General features: G+C 38.6%; 2 protein-coding genes across 2 annotated transcripts in view; both read right to left on the minus strand.

Moving 5' to 3' along the window:
* Nucleotides 1-16,858, minus strand: part of itgb2 (integrin, beta 2) — a 30,188-nt gene extending 13,330 nt beyond the window's left edge. The window contains exons 1-6 of the mRNA XM_077616770.1: nucleotides 11,961-16,858; nucleotides 4,867-4,927; nucleotides 3,919-4,010; nucleotides 3,189-3,390; nucleotides 403-573; nucleotides 65-303 (exon numbers count right to left, since the gene is read on the minus strand). Of these exons, the coding sequence (XP_077472896.1) occupies nucleotides 65-303; nucleotides 403-573; nucleotides 3,189-3,390; nucleotides 3,919-4,010; nucleotides 4,867-4,924 (762 nt within the window). The 5' untranslated portion in view covers nucleotides 4,925-4,927; nucleotides 11,961-16,858. The remainder of the gene's footprint in view (nucleotides 1-64; nucleotides 304-402; nucleotides 574-3,188; nucleotides 3,391-3,918; nucleotides 4,011-4,866; nucleotides 4,928-11,960) is intronic.
* Nucleotides 16,859-17,017: 159 nt separating this feature from the next.
* Nucleotides 17,018-23,689, minus strand: mmadhcb (metabolism of cobalamin associated Db). Its single transcript, XM_077616771.1, has 8 exons — nucleotides 23,538-23,689; nucleotides 22,800-22,836; nucleotides 22,024-22,168; nucleotides 21,023-21,213; nucleotides 20,038-20,140; nucleotides 19,271-19,401; nucleotides 18,387-18,473; nucleotides 17,018-17,303 (listed from the first exon to the last, which is right to left on the minus strand). The coding sequence occupies exons 2-8, from the start codon at nucleotides 22,806-22,808 to the stop codon at nucleotides 17,109-17,111; spliced, it is 861 nt and encodes a 286-aa protein (XP_077472897.1). The 5' UTR covers nucleotides 22,809-22,836; nucleotides 23,538-23,689; the 3' UTR covers nucleotides 17,018-17,108.
* Between the last annotated feature and the right edge of the window lie 401 nt (nucleotides 23,690-24,090).

Below are 24,090 nucleotides of genomic sequence, written 5' to 3' on the forward strand. Positions count from 1 at the left end.
TTCCTCTTTCAACATTTGGGTTTGCCGACCCCTGACCTAAACATATGCATTGTAGTGTACTTACACCACAAACAGCTGCCTGCATCATTGCATCCAGACTTCCTTCAGGTGAATCCAAGTTCCCAGAAATTAACTGATCTGTTACTTTTTCTTTGAACTCCTCAATCTTTGGTGTCATACTCAGCACATGTCGGTAGCCAAATGTAGCTTGGCACTGGTAATTTTCCTCGCATGGCTTCTGCAGTTTCTTCTCATTGGTGTTGGTATACGGAAGAACTGTCTTATCAACAAAGGCACCAAACCCTAAAGTTGTACAAAATGAGTTTAGTCCGATAATTCTCATTTCTTTCTGCATTACTCAGTGTACAAGAGCAGTCAAGGTTAAGTACCATAATATATTACCAATTTGAGCATGTGATGTAAACTTTGCTAGCGTTTTAAAAAGATCTTGCCCCAGTCCTTTCACATTCTCCAAGTCATCTCTCATTGAGAAAGACAAGTCCATCAGGTAATAGAGATCAACCGGATAGCCCTGAATTCTTTTAAATGAAACACTAAATGTAGTTGAAAACCCTGTGAACACAGAAGCAGAAGGAAAACAATACAACATTCGGAAGAATGTGTGGAATTTTCGTCACATAGCTTCATGAATATATCGGCTAACAATCAGGTTTGGGTCGAACATTTTGTCTGTTTACAAAGTTTCCAAGAGAAAGGGATTGTGAATAACTCAGTGAGGTGCCAGTGCAAAGCTCACCGAAAATATTACAACATTTGCATATGGAAATTTCCTCTGTGCCAAACTAACCATGGTGAAAAAGTGAGCATGTGACATTATAGACATGTTCCTTGTTATAATGTGGTGAAACAAAGTGGTTCTAATATTATGTTCAAGGTAGTCTGCGGGTCAAAGATGATTTTGGTGAGCCTGCTATTGCGTTGGATACTGGCACTGTGAGATTTGTGGATGAATAATGTATTTCATTCCTAAACATATGGAACATATGTGAATGGTGTGAAAAGCAAAGCAAGCATCTGAAAAAGACACCAGCAAAACGCTTCGAAGGGAGTCGTGGCTGGTTCGATAATTTCAACGAACGAATTGGACGAACACTCAGTTCTGAGGCATGGAGAAGCAGGAAGTTCCACCTCGAAAGCCGCGGTGGAATACATTAACCTGTTTGTCTTGGTTATTGCACAAGAAGGTTTAAATTTAGTGTAACGTAAGATTAAAACTTATTTTTAAGTATGTGTGCATATTAATCTAACTTCATTTAAGTTAAATTTAAAGTTTATATTATATTATGAGCACGTCCGTCAAGTCTCTCTCTCTTGTCCTTTCTCTCTCTCTCCTCCACGCCATAATATAATAATAATAATATATAATAATAATCGGACATAGGCTTCGTCATCATCATTGACTCGACAAAAGCCTAATTGTCATCATACCCAGAAACTGCGTATGACGAAATTGGTAGTGCTTCTCCATAAGGTGCGTTTTCCCGGTAAAAGACCCAAATAAGTGATAATTTCGGACTCGTAATTTGGCATTCTGCCGTGATGGATACATCGCATCACCCGCTGAGCGGATTCACTTACCTCTCACTGTCTTTCACTTACCTTCCCTCAGCCAGTAGGAGGCAGATCACCGCCCAACGTCTATTCATATTACCTCACCCCAAAGTTATTACGCAGAAAGGATTGTGTGTCGTGTTACCGCAAGTTTAGAGTCCTGATGGATGTGGGGAAAAAACTGTCCTTAAGCCTATTTGTACGTACTTTGTGAGACCTATAGCGTCTGCCAGAGGGCAGCAGCTGGAACAGATTGTGACCAGGGTGGTATAGGTCCCCGATGATGTTCCTGGATCTGCTGAGGTATCGAGGGCTGGCAATGTCTTCCAGTGGGGGCAGAGAGCAACCGACGATCTTCTGGGCAGTGTTAATCACTTTCTGCATGGCCTTTTTGTCTGCTGCCGTGCTTCCAGCGTACCACACTGTGATGCAGTATGCCCGGATGCTCTCCACAGTGGCTTTATAGAAGGTTACCAGAAGCTTAGTGTTCAAGTTGATCCTCCTGAGCACCCTGAGGAAATTGAGTCGTTTCTGGGCCTACTTCACTACTGCCATGGTGTTTGTAGACCAGGAGACCTTATCCATGACGTGGACCCCCAGGAATTTAAAGGACTGGACCCTGTCTACATATACTCCATTTATGAGGAGTGGGGCCAGATCTGTGCTGTGTTTGCGAAAGTCCAGGATTATTTCTTTAGTTTTCATGGTGTTCAGTGTGAGATTGCTCACCGAGCACCACGAAGACGTTTGTTGACCTCATCTCTGTAGACCGACTCATCCCGTCCTGAGATGAGTCCGACCACAGTGGTATCATCGGCAAATTTGATGATGGGGTTAGACTGGTGGGTTGGTGTACAGTCGTATGTGTACAGGGAGTACAGAAGAGGACTCAGTATACAGCCTTGAGGGGAGCCAGTGCTCAGTGTAATGGAGGAAGAGAGGTGGGGACCAAGTCTAACAGTTTGTGGTCGGTTGGTTAAGAAGTTCTTTATCCAGTAGCAGATGGAAGAGGATAGTCCAAGGTGGGAGAGTTTATTAGTCAGAATGTCCGGTATTATAATGTTGAAGGTTGAGCTATAGTCAATGAAAAGCATCCTCACGTAATTTCCATGGTGCTCCAGGTGGCTCAGTGCTGTGTGTAGAGCAATGGCGATAGCATCCTCAGTGGACCTGTTTGCTTTGTAAGCAAACTGGTGAGGGTCAACTGAGGGAGGGATTGTATTCCTGATATGGCGGGCAACCAACTTTTCAAAGCACTTCATGATCACAGGCGTGAGTGCAACAGGCCTATAATCAATAATCATCTGTCTGTACTGAGTAATGTCACATTTTAGGATTGAACATCATAACCAATAGATAGGTATTTGTTACTGTGTGTGTAGGAAGTGAATAAGATCCAATAAAAATATGTTTATTCATTGTAGTATCCTGTTTTTGGTGTTTTTTCAGAAAGTGGGATCAAATTAATTTGTATTTAGTGCATTTCTATGGGAAAAATTGATTTGAGATACGAGTAAATTGACATACGAGCTCGGTCCCGGAACGCATTGAGGTTGTATCTCAAGGTATTACTGTATTGTGATTTTCATTGTGGTTCAATAAGAAATCAAACTTACCAGGTCGCAATCTTAAACTTATCTTCTGTGGACTTAGTTGAATAGGCTCTTCCATGTTGAATGATGTAGACAAAGATTCATTCTTGTCTATTTGTTGACTGCTCACTGGGTCAATAATTTCTTCTTCCTCGCAGCCTCTTCCCATTAAATTAACTCGGGTGTCGCATCGTGCTGATTCCTGCTCACCTGCTTTTGTAAAATTCTTTAAAGATGCCATATAAATTGATGCAAAATTAGATCAAAATTTATAATTCCTGAATGCACGTAAAGGCAACTATTCCTGACAGTAGCACATTCATGTTAAGAACTTTGTAGTATGTATATATAAATATCCGAATATCTGAATATCCCAGAAAATTTACCATGCAGCTTTTCGCTTTGTCGCTGGGTGTATATATACGTATATATATATATATATATATATATACACATATATATGTATATATATATATATATGTATATATACGTATATATACATATATATACGTATATACACACATATATATATATATATATATAAATATATATATATATATATATATATATATATATATATATATATATATATATATACGTATATATACACCCAGCGATAAAGCGAAAAGCTGCATGGTAAATTGTTTCCAATTTTGTGAGATATTCAGATGACGCTTTAACCCACTCAATATTCAACTCAGCAATAGGAAACAAACGATCAAATATATAACATATCGTGGTCACATAAACATACCAGTTGTTGGCACCAAGTGCAGTATGGCCCAGATGTGATACAGTCATCGCAAGAGTTGACTTTAGACTTTAAGCAAACATTCTGGGACCACCCTGCAAGTAAAAAGCCAGACACAAACACTTTGTGCATAAAAACGATGATTGTGATTGTTTGAAATCCCATATCTGGGAGTGTAGTGGGGATGGATGGTTTTGATCGTGGTGTGTCTGCCTGGATTTAAAGAATGTTTTGAATCAATGCTTACATTTTTAATATTCATTCATTTTCCATACCACCCATCCTCACAAGGGTCGCAGGGGCTCCTGGAGCTTATCCCAGCCAACTTATGGGCACCAAGCAGGGCACACCCTGACTTGGTGACCAGCCAATCGGAGGGCACAAGGAGTCAGACAACCATTCACACTCACTCTCATACCTAGAGTTCAAACATTCTACCTGGCATGTTTTTGTGATTTGGAGGGAAAGCAAAGTACCCAGAGAAAACCCATACAAGCCCAGGGAAAACATGCAAACTGTACACAGGAAGGTCCGAACCTGGGATTGAAGCCTCCATCTCACTACTCAGAGGCCAACGTGCCAAGCACTCGGTCAACGGGCCACAAATTTTTTATTTACTATTTGTGTGGGTGGACCGGCGGCTTGAGCTCTGGAATCCTGGGTTCAAATCCAGGTCGGTCCACCTGTGTGGAGTATGCATGTTCTCATGGGTTTTTCCGGGTATTCCGGTTTCCTCCCACATTCCAAAAACATGCATGGTAGGCTGATTGGACACTCTAAATTGCCCATAAGTATGAGTGTAGGAATGAATTGTTGTCCATCTCTTTGTGCCCTGCGATAGGCTGGCTGCCAATTCAGTATGTTCCCAGTTGGCTGGGGTAGTCTCCAGCACCCCCCACGACTGTATTGAGAATGAGGCATATTGAAAATGAATCAATGTTTTTAACTTACCCTTTAGAGCCAAAGACAGAATGATAAACAGTAGGACAAATGGCAACTGATGATACATGTCCTGAAAGAAAACAAAAATTAACATGAATTATCATTTCAAATAAGTTTCACATCAATGTAAAAATGATTTAAAATGATTGTTGGTCTATGTGTTTTTTGATTGACTAATGGCCGATCAAGAATTTAATCCATGCCTATGTGAGCTGGAATAGGCAAGGGTTAACCGCGCCGCAAAATAGTATAAGTTGATGAATGGATATTGATATGATACATGATCATTTGAATTTTTCCTATGTTTTTTTTTTACGCGCTCCTGTGTTTTCCCTTTGAGACTCTTTTAGCATCATTCCAATTAAATTAACACTTGAAGCAGAAGCAAACCTCAACTTTATATTTATTTTGTACAAATTCAAATACAGTAATAGCTTAAGATTCGAGCTTAATGCGTTCTGGGACCGAGCTCATATGTCAATATCTCAAATCAAAGTTTCCCATATAAAATCTCATCTCATCTCTCATCTCATTTTCTGAACCGCTTTATCCGGTCGCGGGGGGTGCTGGAGCCAAGCCAATACGCAGGGCACAAGGAGACGGACAACCATGCACACTCACACCCATACTTAGGGGCAATTTAGAGTGTCCAATCAGCCTATCATGCATGTTTTTTGGAATATGGGAGGAAACCAGAGTACCCGGAGGAAACCCACGTAGGCCCCGGGAGAACATGCAAACTCCACACAGATGGACTTGACCTGGATTTGAACCCAGGATTGCAGAGCTGTGAGGCCGACGCGCTAACCACTTTCTCCACCCCATATAAAATAACTGCATAAAATTAATCCGTTCCCACCCTCTGAAAAAAACCCCACCTAAAATAGGATAAAACAATGGAAAAACATATTTTTAATTGTTCTAATTCACGACCTACGTTCAAAAAGTAACAAATACCTATCCAGTGGTTATGATATGCAATAAAATGTAACATTATTGTGTACAGCACTTTGCGGAGTTCTTACCTTTGAGACAGATGGTAGCGGCTAATGGTGGAGGAGAGAGACTTGATACGGTCAGCTACACTTTTGTGACACTATGTAACATCTAATAAACTTTAAATTTAACTTAGATGAAGTTTGCTTACGAAACACACACTTAAAAATGGATATAACCTTGTTGTGCTATAACTGAGGAGGGTGTTAATGTATTCCGCCGCGGCTTTCAGTGTCAGAACTAGCTGCTATCCCGTGCCTCACAATCAAGTGTATCCCCAGTTTGTTTTTTAAAGTCATCGAACCAGCCACCACTTGCTTTAAAGGTTTCCGCTGGCGTCAATGTATATTCTTTCTTTATCCATATTAAAAGAAGCCCCTCCCTCTCCTCATGAATATCACCGTGCAGCTCGAAAAGTACCACCTAGCATCCGCATCGTATGCTTGTATGACAAATTTGTCTCGTATCTCAGGGCAGAAATGTGCTCACAATTTTCCTCATATCTCAAATTTCTCATTTGTTGGGACACTCGTATGTCAAGGTATTACTGTAATCAACAATCCTCTCAAGTCATATTCATCTTCTCAGTGTTTAAAAATATGTATTAGATAATAAGAACAAAGTAGGTATAAAAATAAGAACATTTCTTATTCTTGGGTCCATAATTTTCAAGGTATTTACAATTTTAAATAGCAAATGCAAAACAAAACAATACAGTAATCCCTTGAATATCGCAGTTAATGTAGACCAGACATCGTGACCGGACGTTTGGTCGCCGGACTTTTGGTCGCCGGACGTTTGGTCGCGGACGTTTGGTCGCGGACGTTTGGTCGCGGACGTTTGGTCGCCCGGACCCAAACAACCGGCGACCAAACGTCCGGGGACCAAAAGTCCGGCGACAAAACAAGGTAAAACAACACGGTCTACGCATCAATCAAAGCCAACAATGGCCCTGAGCAGTTTCACTGAGCCGACGTGTGAGTGTATAAGAGTTTGTATGTACATGAGTTGTCCCCTTAGGAAGGGACGTCAGTCAGGGTCTTAACAAGTTCTCCAACAAAACACAATAAAAGTACAGGAAATTTGGAGCTTTTCTTTAGCCTAATAATTAATAGGGCATTAAGTATGACTAAATAATAATTTGCAGTTTGTATTTAGGGAATTTGAGCAACAATTTTAAATGGTAATTATCAATAACCTTCCGGGCGACCAAACGTCCAGCGACCAAAAGTCCGGCGACCAAAAGTCCAGCAACCAAACGTCTGAGTACCACCAGACATGGCTGCGATAATCAAAAAATTGTGAAGTAGGGTCACCCCTATCATAACTATCTTTTTTTTTCTTCAGTGCTGATTCCTAGTAGCAAGAGTGGCTTCCGCTTACGAGTTTCTGCGTGGATTTTCAAATTCTTATGAACTTCTTAAAAAAAAAATGAAAAATTTTAGTATAGCAGAAAAAAATCGCAAAGACGTGAATTTGCGATAAGTGAAGTCGCGAAAATTGAGGGAAGACTGTATTGCACAATATTGATTCATTCATCTTCTGAACCCCTTAGGTCGCAGGGGTGCTTCGTAAAAGATAGGCTATGATGGTAAGGATACATTGCCATTGGATCATATAATAAATAATACTTTTCAGCACCCTGCCAGCTTTTTTGGTTATTCACAATTATTTAAATATATATAGTGGACTGTTATTTCTCTTGGAAGTAACATTTTCCCTAAATTACTCTTGTTTTGACAATGGGTGTCAAATAGATGTTTTTGTCACAGGCTACATCAGAGTGGCCCTTTTTCTTGGAAGGCCGTGAAAGAATGCAAAGTTTACACACTATAAATGTATGATCATCTCAAATTATTACATATACACAAGATACTGAATTATACCTGGTTTTCAAATCAAACAATGTAGCATTTTTAACAAGATTTTTTCTAATATTAAAAATATTTTAAAGAGAGAGCAATGGTATTGTTTTTTTTTTTACACTGGCCTTGGTATTTTAGCAACTAAAAAAACCCAACACCAACGAAGCACATGACTTGCTGACACAAAACGATGTAGCGGGTACAGGCAATGTGTTTGACATTTGGCGTTTAAAATGAAAGTATTCATGAGTAATTTCCTGTTAAATTTTGTAGTTAATACAGTCACTTCCTCATAAAAAACAAAAGCATTTGTCCATTTTTTTTCTTCATGTCTACCCAGATGCACAACTATACAAGACTGAACAAATTACCTACTACGTACATACAATTCTACTCACTTTAAGAGTAATAAGAAATTTATTTTGAAAAGGTAACTAGAAGAAATCATAAATTCTCTTGCTTAGCATTTTACACAAGACTGCCACACAGGAAGTATGGCTCAATCAAGAGTGTTGTAAATTACATCCTAATAAGATAACTTTATGTAGCTACACAGAAAAATGAGCAACATTCATTGACACGATAGGTTTACTTGATACAAAGGGTATGATAGTATTCGAATGCATTTCCATTACAATAGCTAAGAATTTGGGGTCCCCCTACAATAAAACTGAAAATGGAATAGAACACCAACATCCAGCTCATGTCAGTGTATAACTGCCTCAAAATTTCCTAAGCAGACAGATCCTTATAGATATGTAAAACAATTACAGTCATACCTTGAGATACGAGCTTAATGCGTTCCGGGACCGAGCTCGTATGTGGTTTCAAATCAACGTTTCCCATAGAAATGAACTGAATACAAATTAATTCGTTCCTACCCTTTGAAAAAAAACACCAAAAACAGGATATTACAATGGAAAAACATATTTTTATTGGTTGTAATTCACCATCTACAAACAAAGTAACAAATAACTAGTGGTTATGATATTTAATACTAAAATGAGACATCATTCAGCACAACGCGGTGAGAGAGTGAGAGAGAGATAGAGACTTGACGGACGCGCTCGTAACATAACATAAACTTTAAATGTAACTTAAATAAACTTAAATTCCTATACACACACAATTAAAAAAGTTTTAATATCACGTTACACTCGATTTAAATCTTCTTGTGCTATAACCAATGCAAAGAGGTTAATGTATTCCACCACGGCTTTCGGGGCGAACCTCCTGCTTCTCAATATGTATTGGCGAGCCAGCTCAGTCACGGGTACACTACTCACGTTTTTCGATTCTTTCGTGCTTAATATCGATTATATTCATACGCCTTTTCTTCGCACTGCCTTTCTTGACTAACGCAAAAAAAACGTTCCACCCAGTGCTCGTAGATATCTTTGGACGAGGGAGATGCGGCGAAAAAGAAATCATAAGCAACCTCTCGCGTCTCGGCCAACTGGCTGTCTCGTATGCTCGTATCTCAAAATTTGTGTCGTATCCCAAAGCAAATATTTGCTCGGAATTTTACTCATATCTCAAGGTATTACTGTAGAATTGAAAATATATACAGTACAGTATTGTGTCAACAAACAATTTATTGTAAATTCCAGTGGTGTGCCGTCAGGGCCTTCAAGGCCTTCTCTGCTGGCCTAAGAAATATCTGAATCACAGACTGATGTTAATTATATTTTGTCCATGAATACTTATTAAATAATTCTGAATTGTCTGTTAGCTTCCTTTCATTCCTTTTCCCCCTGGTTGCACTGCTTCCAGATGTGTGTTTTCATATTGAAGCATTTAACCAATCACATTTCAGCCATTATTTGTTGCCAGGGTCAGAAATCTGCCTCAAGGCTATCACAATCAGTTCTGCAGGCTCGGCTGCATTAAACAAGCGTCGATAAGACTGTTGCTTTAACCAATCAGATTTCGAGTTGGCAACACCACAATGCCTTCTCGCAGGCGTAGGGATACATCATTGCCTTCTCGCAGGCATAGGGATACGTCATCGCTTTCACCAACTATAATTGGCTAGTGATAGAGTGGACGAGCCAGAGCTACCAAACTGTATCTGAAGCGAGCTGCACAAGCAAACATATTGTTGTGTTGATTTCAAGCCATTTTCAAGACAGACTTTTCAAGAAAAAAAGCTGGACATCATTAAGAAAGGCCGGACAACTCCAAAGCAAGCAAGCCTGTCACATCTGGGAACGAACATTTTCAGCACTAAATCGAATAAAAACGTATGCCAGAAATACGACAGGACAGGCTCGACTTTCAGCATTAGCTTCGATGGCGATAGAAAAGAAGGAGGAAAAAAAGGAGGATGGATATTGTGTACAGTTAAAAAGGATTTTTGGTGAGTAAAATATGGCTATATACCTAAATAATATTTCAATTGTATGAAATTCCCGGGGAAAGTCGTCCTTTTTTATGTGTCGCAGCTGTAGCTGCAGTACAGGTTTTATAGCCATAAAATAGTTTTTGCTGAAGGCGTCACTAGAAAATGCACGGACCGCCACTGGTAAATTCTCACTTGTGGTAGGCTTGTAAAGTGGTAACTTTACTTGCGAACGTCTCTACAGGTTACGAGACGCACAAATGGGAAAATTTTGTCTCACTTCCTGTATCTTGTATTTTATTTTGAAATTGGAACAATGGAGTTGCTCTCCAATCTCCCAACGCTTCACTGGCCTCAAGGCTATCACAATCTTATCGTATTATTGGCTGTCTCCAGACATAATACTGGCCTCCCATTGGCTAGGAGGCCGTCTTCATGATACTTTTTGTGTGCCTTAACCACTGTTCATCGTATCAGTTATAACACGTTGTTTCGTGAGTTTTTTTAAGTGTACTTAAAGCAACTTTATTTTCCATACGTAGGCCCCAAGAAAGTTAAGTTCTCTTGAATTCATAATTTTGAGCTAAGTTGTTGAGAGTAAATTCCGAGCAAATATATTAGGAGTGTTGTTTGTTTTGTCATTTGTCAAACATTTGCCTTCAACTCTCTAACCTACACACCGTCTCTTCAACAGTAATAGAAAATCAAAGAATTTCCTCATTTTTATTTTTCTCTTGTTTATTTTCTTTCTTTTTTTCTTAGATACTTCATACATTGTATTGGGGACCTTAGAGCGTTTACATGTAAAATGTGTCTAAAATGCCACTCTTAAAAAAATTACGAAAAATTCAAGTTCCGAAACCACTTCTCATTTTCTGAACCGCTTTATCCTCACTAGGGGCACGGGGGGTGCTGGAGCCTATCCCAGCTGACTTCGGGCACGAGGCGGGGAACACCCTGAATTGGTGGTCAGCCAATCGCAGGGCACAAGGAGACAAGCAACCATTCATGCTCACACTCATACCTAGGGGCAATTTAGAGTGTCCAAATCAGCTTACGGTGCATGAATTTGGAATGCGGGAGGAAACCAGAGTGCCAGGAGAAAACCCATGTAGGCCCGGGGAGAACATACAAACTCCACAAAGGTGGACTGACCTGGATTTGAACCCAGGTCCTCCACTGTGAGGCCGACGCGCTAACCACTCAGTCGCTGCACCGCCCACAAAACCACTTCTGGAACCAATTCATTTCATAAGTAGAAGTTTCCGGCTCTCACAAAACCCATGATATTTTTGCCTTATTTTTTCAAAGGACAGAATTACATTTTAAGAAACACTTGGATTATTTTGTCTGGAACTAATATTCAATCTCTTGATTTAGATTAGTAATGTAGGGAATTGAATAACCATGTGATAACAGTATTTTTTTATTGCTAATTTTGCATGTTGACAGTCATTTCATTATTATTAGCCTAGTTTGATTTTCTCACATTTCAAAAAGGTATGCAGGAACAATGGATTGATGTACGTATATTATTTTGCAATCAAGATTACAATATTTTTGAAATGATATTTTACTTTTATTGCACAAATCCCCACCAACAGTATTTAAGAAAGACTCCATTACTCAGAAAAACAGCAGTGTTTTATTCTATATGTCTTAGTTTAAAGTCACTCAAAAGGCACTGTATTGATTATCCATTGCCATAACAAGCTTTAGTGTTAATGTTATAGACTTACTTAAACGAACAAATGAATATAACCCTGACTGATTTGAATGCGATCAGTCAGCATCCTAAATGAAAGATATGCTTACTTTAAGTAACACTCAAATGATTAAATAAGAGTTTTTTTTCTTTTAAATAAACAATAATAAGCAGCGATAATTTTAGAATAACTTACAATAGAATGAGGAAGGTTCCTGCCAACTGTCTGACCGTTGAGCTAAAAACTGCCTGACAGGAAGTATGATTCAACAAGTGAGTTGAAGAGAATCCTGTAACACTTCTGCTGTTACAACACATCTTCAACTTTGTACATCAATGTATGGTTAAGAGTATGAAGAACACAACTCGGACGTTTGTTGATTTCTTTGATAGTTTAAATATAGCACAGACAGTTTAACTGATTAAATTTCTGCTGAAACAAGAAGCACTTGATTGCAATCCACTGATTCCACTTCTAAGATACCAGATCAGTGAAAGGTTTCCTCTTATGGGTTGGAACGAAAACCTGCACCCAATGCAGCCCTTGGTGGAATTAATTGCCCGGGTCTGGTTCAAACCCACACATCTTCCCATTTTAGTCATGTCTCCCAACTACTCTGGAATATCAGGAGTTTACCCAGAAATCCAAGGCAAACCTCCAGACAACCTCCGTAAATCCAAAAAAAATGTCCCTTAATTTTTGGGGGAAGCAACCATTTTGGAAAAGTACCACATTTCCTATTTAAATGCCTCGAAATTCACACCATCGCTATGGCTTCCGCCTTCTTGATTCAACTGCACTGTAAACTGGAAGAATTCGCTAACACAGTGCAAGTTCTGGCGAATGATTCGTCTTGTGCGACTTCAGCGCATATTGATTTTGCATGAATCGCATTCACTCCAGATAAACTCCGGAAATGGGACAAGGGTACTCCTGAAATGGGGTCGACGGAGGTTGGCAGCTCAGACTTATCCATTTTGATCTACAAAACGGTGAGGCAAATTGTATCAAATAGACCAGGGGTCTGCAACCTTTAACAACGAAAGTGCCATTTCATCCGGTTTCCACGGAAAAGATAACACTGGGAGCCGCAAATACTTTTTGACATTTAAAATGAATTTATTTATGAACACATTTATTAAATGGAAAGGAAAACTAAAAAAACAACTAAAAAAAAACAACGACTTCCCTTTCATAATAGTTCTTTGACCACTCTTTGGAAGATGAGCTGTCATCTTTGTGGAGTATGGAATGAATTCTTATGCTATTTATTAGTCAATTGGTTTATTTAGTGTAGTCACTAGAATAGAATTTTGCATAGCCTATTGGAAATTTCCGTCCGTGACGCCTATGAGTTAGGGGCGCGTCATCTACCATGACACGCCCATTTCTTTGTTCACATTTTCCCGCCTAAAGTTTGTATCTATGTCACATGACCTTTGTCAATAAAACTGGTGGATCTGTTGGGGGCAGGCGGGGATTCAAACTGGCCAGGCTGGAGGATAGACGTATCTCCTGGCGCTGGCTACTCTGACTCCCTCCTTCAGCTGAAGCTAGATAAAACTCATCACGGCTGACTCTGTGTGCTTCCTCTAATTCGAAGTTATTGAATGTATATGGATTAGATCCCACAATCGTATCTAAAATGACACTGATAACAATGTATATATGGCTTTTTCTTACCTTTACACTTTGTATAAACAACTAGTGTGTTGCTCATGAAATCCGCAAAGTGCTACAGAGAAAATTAAATTTTATCTATGTAATGAACACATTTTGACCATTTTGAATTCTTGAAAAAAATAATACAATGTCTGAATGTCTCTTTCACATAAATTAAAAAGATGAACTTAAATTATCCATGGAGCAAACACAAAAAACAATAAAATATATTTATTCTAATATATCAAGATCACAATAATCTTCCAATTTAGAACTAAAATATTAATGTTAGGTTTGATTTAGGTTGCTATTTCCTTTTCTCCTCCATGTGTGCGAATGTTCGCTTTTTACCCTTGTTTGTCCCTCCTCGCTTGCCTTTCCCAGACTGGAGAGGGGCTCTGGAGGACCGGACTTGGCCAACCCTGGCCTAGTCTAAAGGCAGTGGCAGATTTCAGGAAATTAGAGTTGGGCGCTCCTGTCTCCTGGGCATGGAGTGAACATATTTCATGGCTCTGCAATAACATGCTGCAGAGGCCAGTTCACTGTTCCTGGTCCATCTGCTCGATCTAACTATTTAATTCTGCATGGTAACCAGATGTTAAGATGACCGAGACTGCCAGGAGGAAAAAGAACTCCTTGGAGAACCGAGATGGGAATTGAGACCCTCTGTCAGATACGAAGTCTTTTGGAATTCAATGATGACACACCACTTGACAGAGAACCGCCGGTCTATGAGGGTCATTATTACCGTGCCGATGGAGTCATGTAGGCGACCATGGCCTGCTAGGCACCAGGAGAGGTTGAAATAGCTCGTGGGAGCGCTTAGTTGGCATTGATATGTGCGGTGTACAGCTGACCTGGGTAATTAATTCAACAAAGGGCCGCAGTGGGTGCAGGTTTTTGTTCCAACCCATAAGAACCCATCTGGTATGTTAGAAGTGCAATCAGTGGATTGCAGTCGGGTGCTTCTTGTTTCAGCAGAAATCTAATTAGTTCAACTGTCTGTGCTGGATCGGGTGGAACAAAAACCTGCACCCACAGCGGCCCTCGAGGACCGGATTGCCCAGGTCTGGTGTACAGACTGCTATGTACTCTATGAAGTCCAGGCCACCAAAAACACTGCTTAAGGACCTAAACCAGGGTAACAATTAAGCAGCGATGTCTATGCCAATGACCAGCAGGCTGATAGCATCAGGAATTGTTTCATTGCAATGAAATCAAGGGTTCTGACCTACTGCATAGAGTTTGCACGTTCTCCTTGGGTTTGATCCGGGTGCTGTGATTTTCTCACACATCCCAAAAAACGCATGCTGATTTTTTTTAAACGCTCCAACCTCTACTATCTTGTTAATTTATGTCCCCTGCAACTGCCTGACAACTAGTTCAGCGTGCCCATGTTCAGCAAGAATAGGCTCCAAAACCCTCATGAAGATAAGCATCCCAGATAATAAATGTTTGTAGTTACTTCCACAACAAGAGCAAAAAGTACAAATATGGGTCAAACTGGAAATAAATGTACAATATTGAAGTACCGTAATTACTCGAATATAACGCGCACTCGAAAATAACACGCAGGTATAACTTTGGGCCAAAAAAATCTGGAAAAACGCAGTACTCGAATATAGTGCGCACCTAAAATTTCCCGCTGACGAAAATCAGAAATCTTACCTTTTTTTCTTCGTTTCACGATTGTTTTGTTCAAACAAATTTATTCATTAGAATCCTTCAAATGAAAAGTTCCTCTCTCTCTTTGTCTGTCCTCTCATACATCTCTTCGTTGAGAATCCTATCAACGTCCACGCTTCCTTCATCCACTTCCTCTTCCTCCCACAACACATCATCCGATTGGCTTTACGAGATGACGTAAAATCCGTGCGTCAAAGTGAGTTTGACAATGCTTTTTTCGATCGAAAATTTGTAATTTATTTTAGTTATTGATTATAACACTGAACTGAGAGAGGGTGAACTGAGACGGGTACGAGGCTAGAGGGGGGCAGTGGTGGTCTCGGCTTTACGAGATGACGTAAAATCCGTGCGTCGGCTTCACGAGATGACGTAAAATCCGTGCGTCAAAGTGAGTTTGACAATGCTTTTTTCGATCGAAAATTTGTAATTTATTTTATTCAATTCAATTTCAATTCAATTTATTTGGCAAGAAAAAGCACCAGGCTAAGGGCCATGTAACAAGACAAAAAAAAAAAAAAAAAAAAAAAAAAAAAAAAATTAGTTTTTGATTATAACACGCACCCCCAACTATTGGAATTAATTATTTTGCAAAAACCTGCGTGTTATATTCGAGTAATTACGGTACACTACCTTTGTCTTCATTTTTAATATACTGTATTTATAGGCTAAAATCCAAGCTCTTTTTCAGTGGATGTTCCTAGTCTGAGGATGCAAGATAATATTTCTTCTTGAAACATGTTTGCTATTTCTGAATGAACTCGTTTGCTCTCTGTACTACGTGTAGAGGGTGGCCTATTCATTTCAGACACTATGTACAGGGTGGGCTATTCATTCGAAGACAGAACACACCGAATTTTCTCCAGAGCTCGTTATAAGACATTTACCGTATTTACTCGCATATAAGCCGCACCCTCAAAATTGCCTTAAAATTGTTGAATTTTACAATCTCACGTATAAGCCGCCCCGATTCCCAATTTTCACCTCCATATTCATGGTTTTAATAGGGAGTATAATTGTGTTACTTTGAAGGGAAATTTTTTAAGAAAAATCATCACACGTGGTATTTCTGAGATACTGTATAAATCAAAAGCACATTATTAGGGTCAATATCATAAGGTAGTTAATATGCCTCTCTTAATAAATGCAAAATATCAAATTATTCAATTTGAAAAAACAGATAAGTCTATCTTGATGAGAACCTGATGCTTTCTAATGACAGAAATTACAAGTTTCTTACCAGAAGTTTAAAATGTTGTGGCAGCCATATTGCTTCTAATGTCAAAATATCTCAATTATTTCGATGTTTCATATTACTCCAATAGTTGTCACTTTCGAACAAGAAATAAAACGAAAAAAAATCAACGTGGAATTTAATTTTATTTCAAAATCAAGGCGACTCATGTCTGGCCAGTCAGAGCATGTTTAACTAGGTTTAGACGGCACTGCTCTAGGTAAGATGGCCGTCCCCCGAGCGAGCAGTGACGGGAACGTGAGTTTTTTCATGTTTTATGCAAGATACGTGGTTTTTTTTTTCTTGAATTTCATTCATAGATTTCAAAATATATTTTGTTTAGCGTTTTATCTGTTTATCTTTTCTCTATTTTGAAATAAATGACCGTATCGACATCATCGTGTCATAGCGTCGTCAACTTGCAGTTTGTGCATGTCGAGTTTTTATGCGCATATAAGCTCTACCCTCGATTCAGTCATCATTTTTTTGTCCAAGAAAAGCGGCTTATATGCGAGTAAATACGGTATTCATTTTAAAATGAACAATCCTCATATCATATTTAATAAAATGATTAAAGATGGATCCATACACAAAACACTGCTTTTCTAAATTATGATTCAACATTTTCTATGCTCATCACAAAAAGAAAAAAAACATTCTGAAAACTAAAGTGTACGAAAAATAAGGGGAAAACTGTTTATTTTTGTAGACTATGGTTGTCAGCAAATAACATTTCAAATTACAAACAGGCAAATGGCAGGTGTTTAAAAACCTTGAAAATTCTTCATGATAAGGCTGTTGGATGGTGCATTGTTAAATATTATTCCCACAAAAGCATGTGTCCCCCACAAAGGATGTCTAATAACCCTACAGCAACCCAGGTCTTCAATCTGAAATCCCAGAAGACGGTACCTGTCGTCTGTTTCAAACAATGTGTTGTTTGTGTAAGGTCCATAAAACTGGGAAGGAAAACAAAAAGCTAGTTAATTAAATGATAACAGATTTTTTGTATTATACAGGTACATCTTTGTCATGCTTATCTGAATGTGAAATATGTTTAATGCAAAAAGTATTATGTAATGTATACAATTCAGAAAAACAGTCAAATCTACCAAAAGAGCATTTTAAATTGCCACACTAAACACACGCTTCACAAATCTGGATCACAGTAGTACCTGCACTTTAAAAAAACAACACTTCCGATACGTTATGCTCGCTCAAGATTTTAAATAAGCGCAACTCAAGTGTAAAATTTTTCTTCAGTAACGTATTTTAACTATTGCCTATTGAAGCTGCTGCCCCCACAACACAAATTCAATTCATCCTCAGCACTGGTAGACTGGCTCGTTTCATACAAGTTGTGTACGTGGTTTCTTAAAATTCTGGCCTTTAAGTCACCAATAGGATTAACTTCTTTTGTCGTGCATGTCGCTGAGTTGAGCATAAAGAAGATCTGGGTAGATAATGTCGGGATTTTATTTCATACTATACATTTGCTTGCAATGAAGAATATGCTTTGCTTTACTATTAAACTTACTTTGCCATATTTGCTTGCAATGAAACAAATGCTTTGCTCCTGATAACCTCAGTTAGACTAAACAAAGAGAAGCCAAAACGCCTTGGACTGCTTGGAGAGGACAAAACAAAGAAGATCCAGAACACCTTGAACTGCACCTGCATCCACCACAGACACTCCACAAGACTTCCAGACCTTCATCTGTTTTGACTTTTGACGTCTCACTTGTGTTTCTATCCTAAGCGTTTAGGCGTACATTGTAATCATGGCCCTTGAATTTAATAAAGCAACAGAAAAGATGTGTAAGGTCAGAACGGAGTTGGGACGTTGCCTCAACGGTAGTTCTCCCTGCAAGTGAAAATTCCAGAAGACAGTCTTTTCCTCTTATTTGTGTGTGCATTTGGAAATGCCTATTGGTGAACCTAACAGATACTCTTGATATATTTTCAGTATATGTCATTTAGGTTTCAGCACATTTTTGAAATATTTTAGTGTCTGAATGCTGAAGTTTATATAAGGGTCTTACCGCAAGGCCTGAGGATGGATCTATGAAGTCTGCCCAGAATCCTTCTTTTTGCAGGATGAAGCAAATTTTTTTTGCTCCTTCAACAAACTACAGAGTGGATAATAAATTAGTTTGTGCAATATCCCGGTAATAAACAGAGTAAGGATCTTAAATTCAGCTTTTTTTGTCAGGCCATCTTTTTTTCTGACTTTTTTTATGGGTTTTGTCGTATTCTAGGGTGTATTCACACCAATATTTTCCGTAGTTTGCTTTCTTTGGTCCAGACTTTTTGGTTCAGTTCCTTTTTACAATGCATTTTTTGCAAGCAAACAAGGATTGGAAAACAGACCTATGCTTGTGCAAAACTCATTCAACCATCGTACAAAATGGTATGTACGGGGTAAAAATAGAAAACCCAGAAATAAACAATAACTGCACTCCACCTTTGTGCGTGCGTGATCATATATGAATCAGCCTACTACAAATGTTTGCAAGACATTTGACGAATCAGTGATTTAATGTAATGTTGATTATACGTGTAAATATCTAGAAGACATTCCATCCCCTCATCACCCCAACTCCTGTTAGCCGATGTATTGCAGACATGATATATAAGATATATATTATTGAAAAATCTGAACTCCAATTTTCATGCATCTAAGGCAGGTCTCCAAACCGGTCCCCAAGGGCTGCTGTGGGAGCAAGTTTTTGTTCCAACCGATCCAACACAAACAGTTAACCAACCAGGTTTCTGCTGAAAAAAGAAGCACCTGACTGATTGCACTTCTAGGATACCAGATTGGTGGAAAGGTTTCCTCTTACAAGTTAGAACAAAAACCCACACCCACTGCTGCCCTTTCTGGAATAGTTTGGGGACCACTGATCTAAGGGTTAAGATGGCTCACCTTGTCAAGCAAGTGAGCTCTCTCTTCATCCACGCCAGAACTCCATCCTGTCATATCATTCTTAGTCTTATGAGTCACTGTGATTACTGTCACCTGAGAGCTAGGAGCCTCAGGAAACAGGTTTTGTAGATCTGGTTATCACACATTTGAAAATACATCATGAACAACTAGTACAGGAGTGGCCAACTCCGGTCTTCGAGAGCCGCTATCCGGTCTGTTTTCCATATCTCCCTCCTCTACCACACCTGAATCAAATGATCAACTCATCAGCAAGCTGTCCAGAAGCTTGATACTGATCCTGATTATTTGATTCAGGTGTGTTGGTGGAGAGAGATAGGGAAAACAAACCGGATAGCTCCTCTCGAGGAACGGAGTTGGCCACCCCTGAACTAGTAGAACCCCAAGGGATTAGCACTGTAAAATAACTTTCACATAAAATGAGACCGTGTGCGGTCGATTGGTCGCCATCTTTTGGTCGCCGTCTTTTGGTCGCCAGTCTTTTGGTCGCGGTATTTTGGTCGCCCCGACCGCGACAACGGGCGACCAAAAGACCGGCGACAAAACAAGGTAAAACAACACAGTCTACGCATCAATAAAAGCCAACAGGGTCCCTGAGCAGTTTCACTGAGCCGACGTGTGAGTGTATAACAGTTTGTATGTACATGAGTTGTAATTCCACTGGCTCAAGCAGTAATATGTATGGTTCCTAGGATCATACACCAATTTTTTTAATGAAGATAAAATGTCTTGTGGCGGCAGTGAATTACCTTTCCTTAGCTTTTCAGGGCATGATTGTATGACACACTCCACACATGAGTTGCCAGAATCCTGGTTTGCTGTATTTGTACTTTGAATCGTGACTGAATCATCCTGTTCACAAATAAATTCAAACATACACAAACATTTTAAAAAAAATCCTGGATTGTAATTGAAAGGAAGGAAAACGTCTACTCTAAAGTAACGTTAATTAAAGACACTAGTTAAAAGTAATTAAGTATGCATTACTTACACCTGTGATAATCGCCCACAAATTATTGATGGCACGTCCAATTAACTGGTGTCATAAAGTATTTCAAATATAATATTGATGAAATAAATTTAGAGAATTAAAATGGTTTCCACCAACAGCTACTGGCGACAAGTGAATACAGCCACTATAATGATTAAATGTCAGACATGTATAATATTTTAGCATCAGCAATAACGATACCAAACCTCCGCTAAGGCATAGAGGCCATGTTTTGCATTTGCATCGTTATTTTGACAAGTCACATAGCTTCTGGTGGAATGTATTGTGTTTTAGAAAATTTGCCCAAACAACACGTTACTCCCTTTGAACCACAAGATGTACTGTTGTGGTTTTAAAATGACTTTCTCTATATTGCACTCTTGTGAACTGGCCTACTAAGAGCCTTATATAATCCAAATTATATCTGTGGGTGGAGAAGAAAGATCATGTCTTCAGTGCACACACTTTAAAACTGTGACAACTAGAGTATGAACTCATGGATAGTAGGTTAAAATACAAAAAATATGGTCAAGAACCATGAAAAACATTTGACCCGTTATTGCTAACCGAGGTTAGGTTGCAAAGCACTGAGGTCTACATCTCACATTGACCAAATACTTTAATTTTAGTTATGTTTTTTTCTCCGAATTGTACAATTTGAAATTAAGTTAAGAATAAATAAATAAATTGCACAACTGTGTGCCAAATACATGCTTAACCTGAATGTATTGTACTGTACTTACAAAAATATTTTTGCAAAGCCTTCCTGCAGTGGATATCGCAGGGCCTGATGGAGTTACTTGCAGAGCAGAAACTGTCTTTTTCTCAGAAAACTGCAGAGGACTTTCGAAACCTATGTTACCCGGCATAAAGTACAGCTGGTCTTTGACTTCAAAAGGTCCCATAGTCTCATAATTCTGCAATGTAAGTGGTCCTGAAACAGAAGACAAGCACAGCTGCACTGAACTGAAATGAACTATACAAAGTTCCTCACCATTTGCAAATCATATTACTTTCGAGACTGGTCAAGAGATTTTATATTTTTCTGACTAAAAAGCGCACTTGAGTACAAGTCGCACAATTAAAGGGAAAAGATATAAATTGCACTGGAGTATAAATTGCATTTTTAGTATTTTTTAAAAAATTTATTTATCAGAAACCAAGAATAAACATTATATGCTAAAGTAAAAGTAAAATAGAGAACAATAGACAACATAGACCCCTGGTAAAATAGCATATTACACGTTTTATTTTGTAACTATAGCCTAAAATAAATCAATACAGTAATCCCTCGATTATCACGTTAATGTAGAACAGACATGGCCGCGATAAACGAAAAACCGCGAAGTAGGGTCACCCCTATTTAAAAATATATATATAAATATATATTTTTTTTACTTCAGTGCCGAGTTCTAGAAGCAAGCGGAGGACAGGGGAGTGGCTTCCGCTTGTGAGTTTCAGTATGGATTTTCACATTTTTATGAAAATACAAAAAAAAATCCCCCAGAAAAACACCTGCAATGTAGTGAAGCTGCGATATTCGACAGATTACTGTATAACACGCTGATGGAAATCAGAGTGAAATAAAACAAAAGACATAAATCACACTATGAAAAAGTGTGAATTATATTCCGTAAAATACGTGAACAGAACGGCTTTTTTTATGAAGCAATAATGGCATTTTCCATTCCCTTGCTATAATGTAATGAATTTTAAAAGGTCAAAAAGAGGGGAAAATTCATACCATTTAAGGAATCGACCTTTGGTACATTGGGATTACCAGAGCCACAAGATCCAATATGTGAGGAGTCCATGTTGCTGGCAATACGATGCACTAGAGAATTAAGTCCAGGGAGATATGTTGCAATCCGGGTTCTACTGTACAATATCTGATCAAATAAGCATATGCACATTTTAGTCTTCAATGCACCCCCTAATGAGGATAGAGCGGTTCAGAAAATGACTGAATGAAAAAAACTTAATTTGATTTAAACAATTAGCATAGAATAACACCAAAGCCGAACACCAGTGTGCATCTAGGAATGGATCTTGTCTGCTGTTAGATCAGAAAAAAAATACCTATATATCATTCCAAACGGTTTTCTAGCTAATTCTTTCATTCAATCATAAATTTTCTGTCACGCTTATTCTCACAAGGGTCGCACGGGGTGTAAAATCTAATGCCTAAAGTCATCGATGCTAGCTTTTTTAACATAGCAATAACACAAAGAATAAACCACTGTTTTACATAAAACCATGCTGAAGGTGAGAAAATATAGTGCATACCTAGCCTACAGTGCAAATTTGGGGGTAGTTTGCTGCAGTGGTTTAAACACGAGCCATAATCACTTATTTTACGCATAATTCTCAGTTCTTTATGTCAACTAATCAAGTTAAGCATTTCAAATTCAAGTTTAATGATTGAAACTGAGATTAGAAATTCTGTATCCATTTCTGATGGCACATACACCTTGCTCTACCTATTACATGTAATGGAACCATCATAAACACTAAACATACCGTTGCCATCCTCCTCTTGCAGTTTGCAGCTGGATACCTGTACGATTAGAGAAAGTGATAATAAACAGTAAGTTATTACACATTATGTGGAACATGCCATCAAATGCTGTTTATTAGTACTTTACCTACATATGAGTAATTTTGCAACGTATTTAAATCGCTTGTATACAACAAAACAAAGGCATTAAACTTGAATTTTCTCTTCCAATAATTTTGGAGGCGAACTGTCTGTTTGTGATCTATGATTGGGTGTGGGTGCGTGTATCCTCCCCCAAAAAATCACAAGTTAGAAACTGCAATTACAACATTTTCCATGCCTCTGAGAGACTTGTAACATAAATGGACATAGATAAAGATTTAGACAAAACAATTTCTCGTACGAAGTTAACACCGAATTGATTTTTTATAATTAATAAAAAACACCTGACCTCGGGACATGTTCAAAAAATGAGGAGTTTTTAACCAATGCAATTAAAGAACATTTGGTTTCCATTGACCAACTGTCTATCCTTGATAGCTGAACGACCAAAACAACGGCCAAAGTTGACCAGTCCGATGTCCTTTTACCAGTTTTTTTATGTTTTAGGTCGTCGATTTGGTACACGTTACTATTGTGATTCCTGGCTGCCCTTGCACGACCACCAAGTATGTAGGGTACGTCTCATGTCTCTTAAGTTTACTTGTCCGCGTTCTACTTTTCTCAGGCTTTGGTTCTCATTCTCATTTATAAATTCCTACCTCCAACAGATGACTTGGAAGACGGAACGTTCAAATTCTAAAATTGATTACAAAAGAGCCTGAATACATCTTCAGTAGCGTTAAAGATGCAGTTATTAACTTAACCTTTCAGGAAATAAACATCCCAATTTTCTTTTTCTAGTAGTTATTTTAGGCAGGGTAAACGCACGCAGAACGCTATACTGCCCTCTCTGTTAATTTACCGTATTGCGTTGGCGAGGAAACAAGTATGACAGCTGGAGCCACTAAGTTTTATTTTGGATGAAATGTAAAAAAAATGTCTTTATTGAGAATCAGGTATTCTTCATTTATTTGAGATACTTAAACAGATATTTTTCCTCATCATAATTCCGTACGCAACAGCAACACATGCAGCACAGCCTGGAATCGAATATTATGGTACTGATCACTTCATTTAATAAATGCATTTTTTTTATTTATTTTTATTTATTGACCTACAACATTAACGTAATAACTTAAAGTGTAATATAACCAGTTCACAAAAAATACTTTGTGCTGAAAAGAATTACTATACACCACACAAAATACCCAG

The sequence above is a fragment of the Stigmatopora argus genome, chromosome 13, assembly GCF_051989625.1.
Source record: "Stigmatopora argus isolate UIUO_Sarg chromosome 13, RoL_Sarg_1.0, whole genome shotgun sequence".
NCBI classification, from domain to species: domain Eukaryota; kingdom Metazoa; phylum Chordata; class Actinopteri; order Syngnathiformes; family Syngnathidae; genus Stigmatopora; species Stigmatopora argus.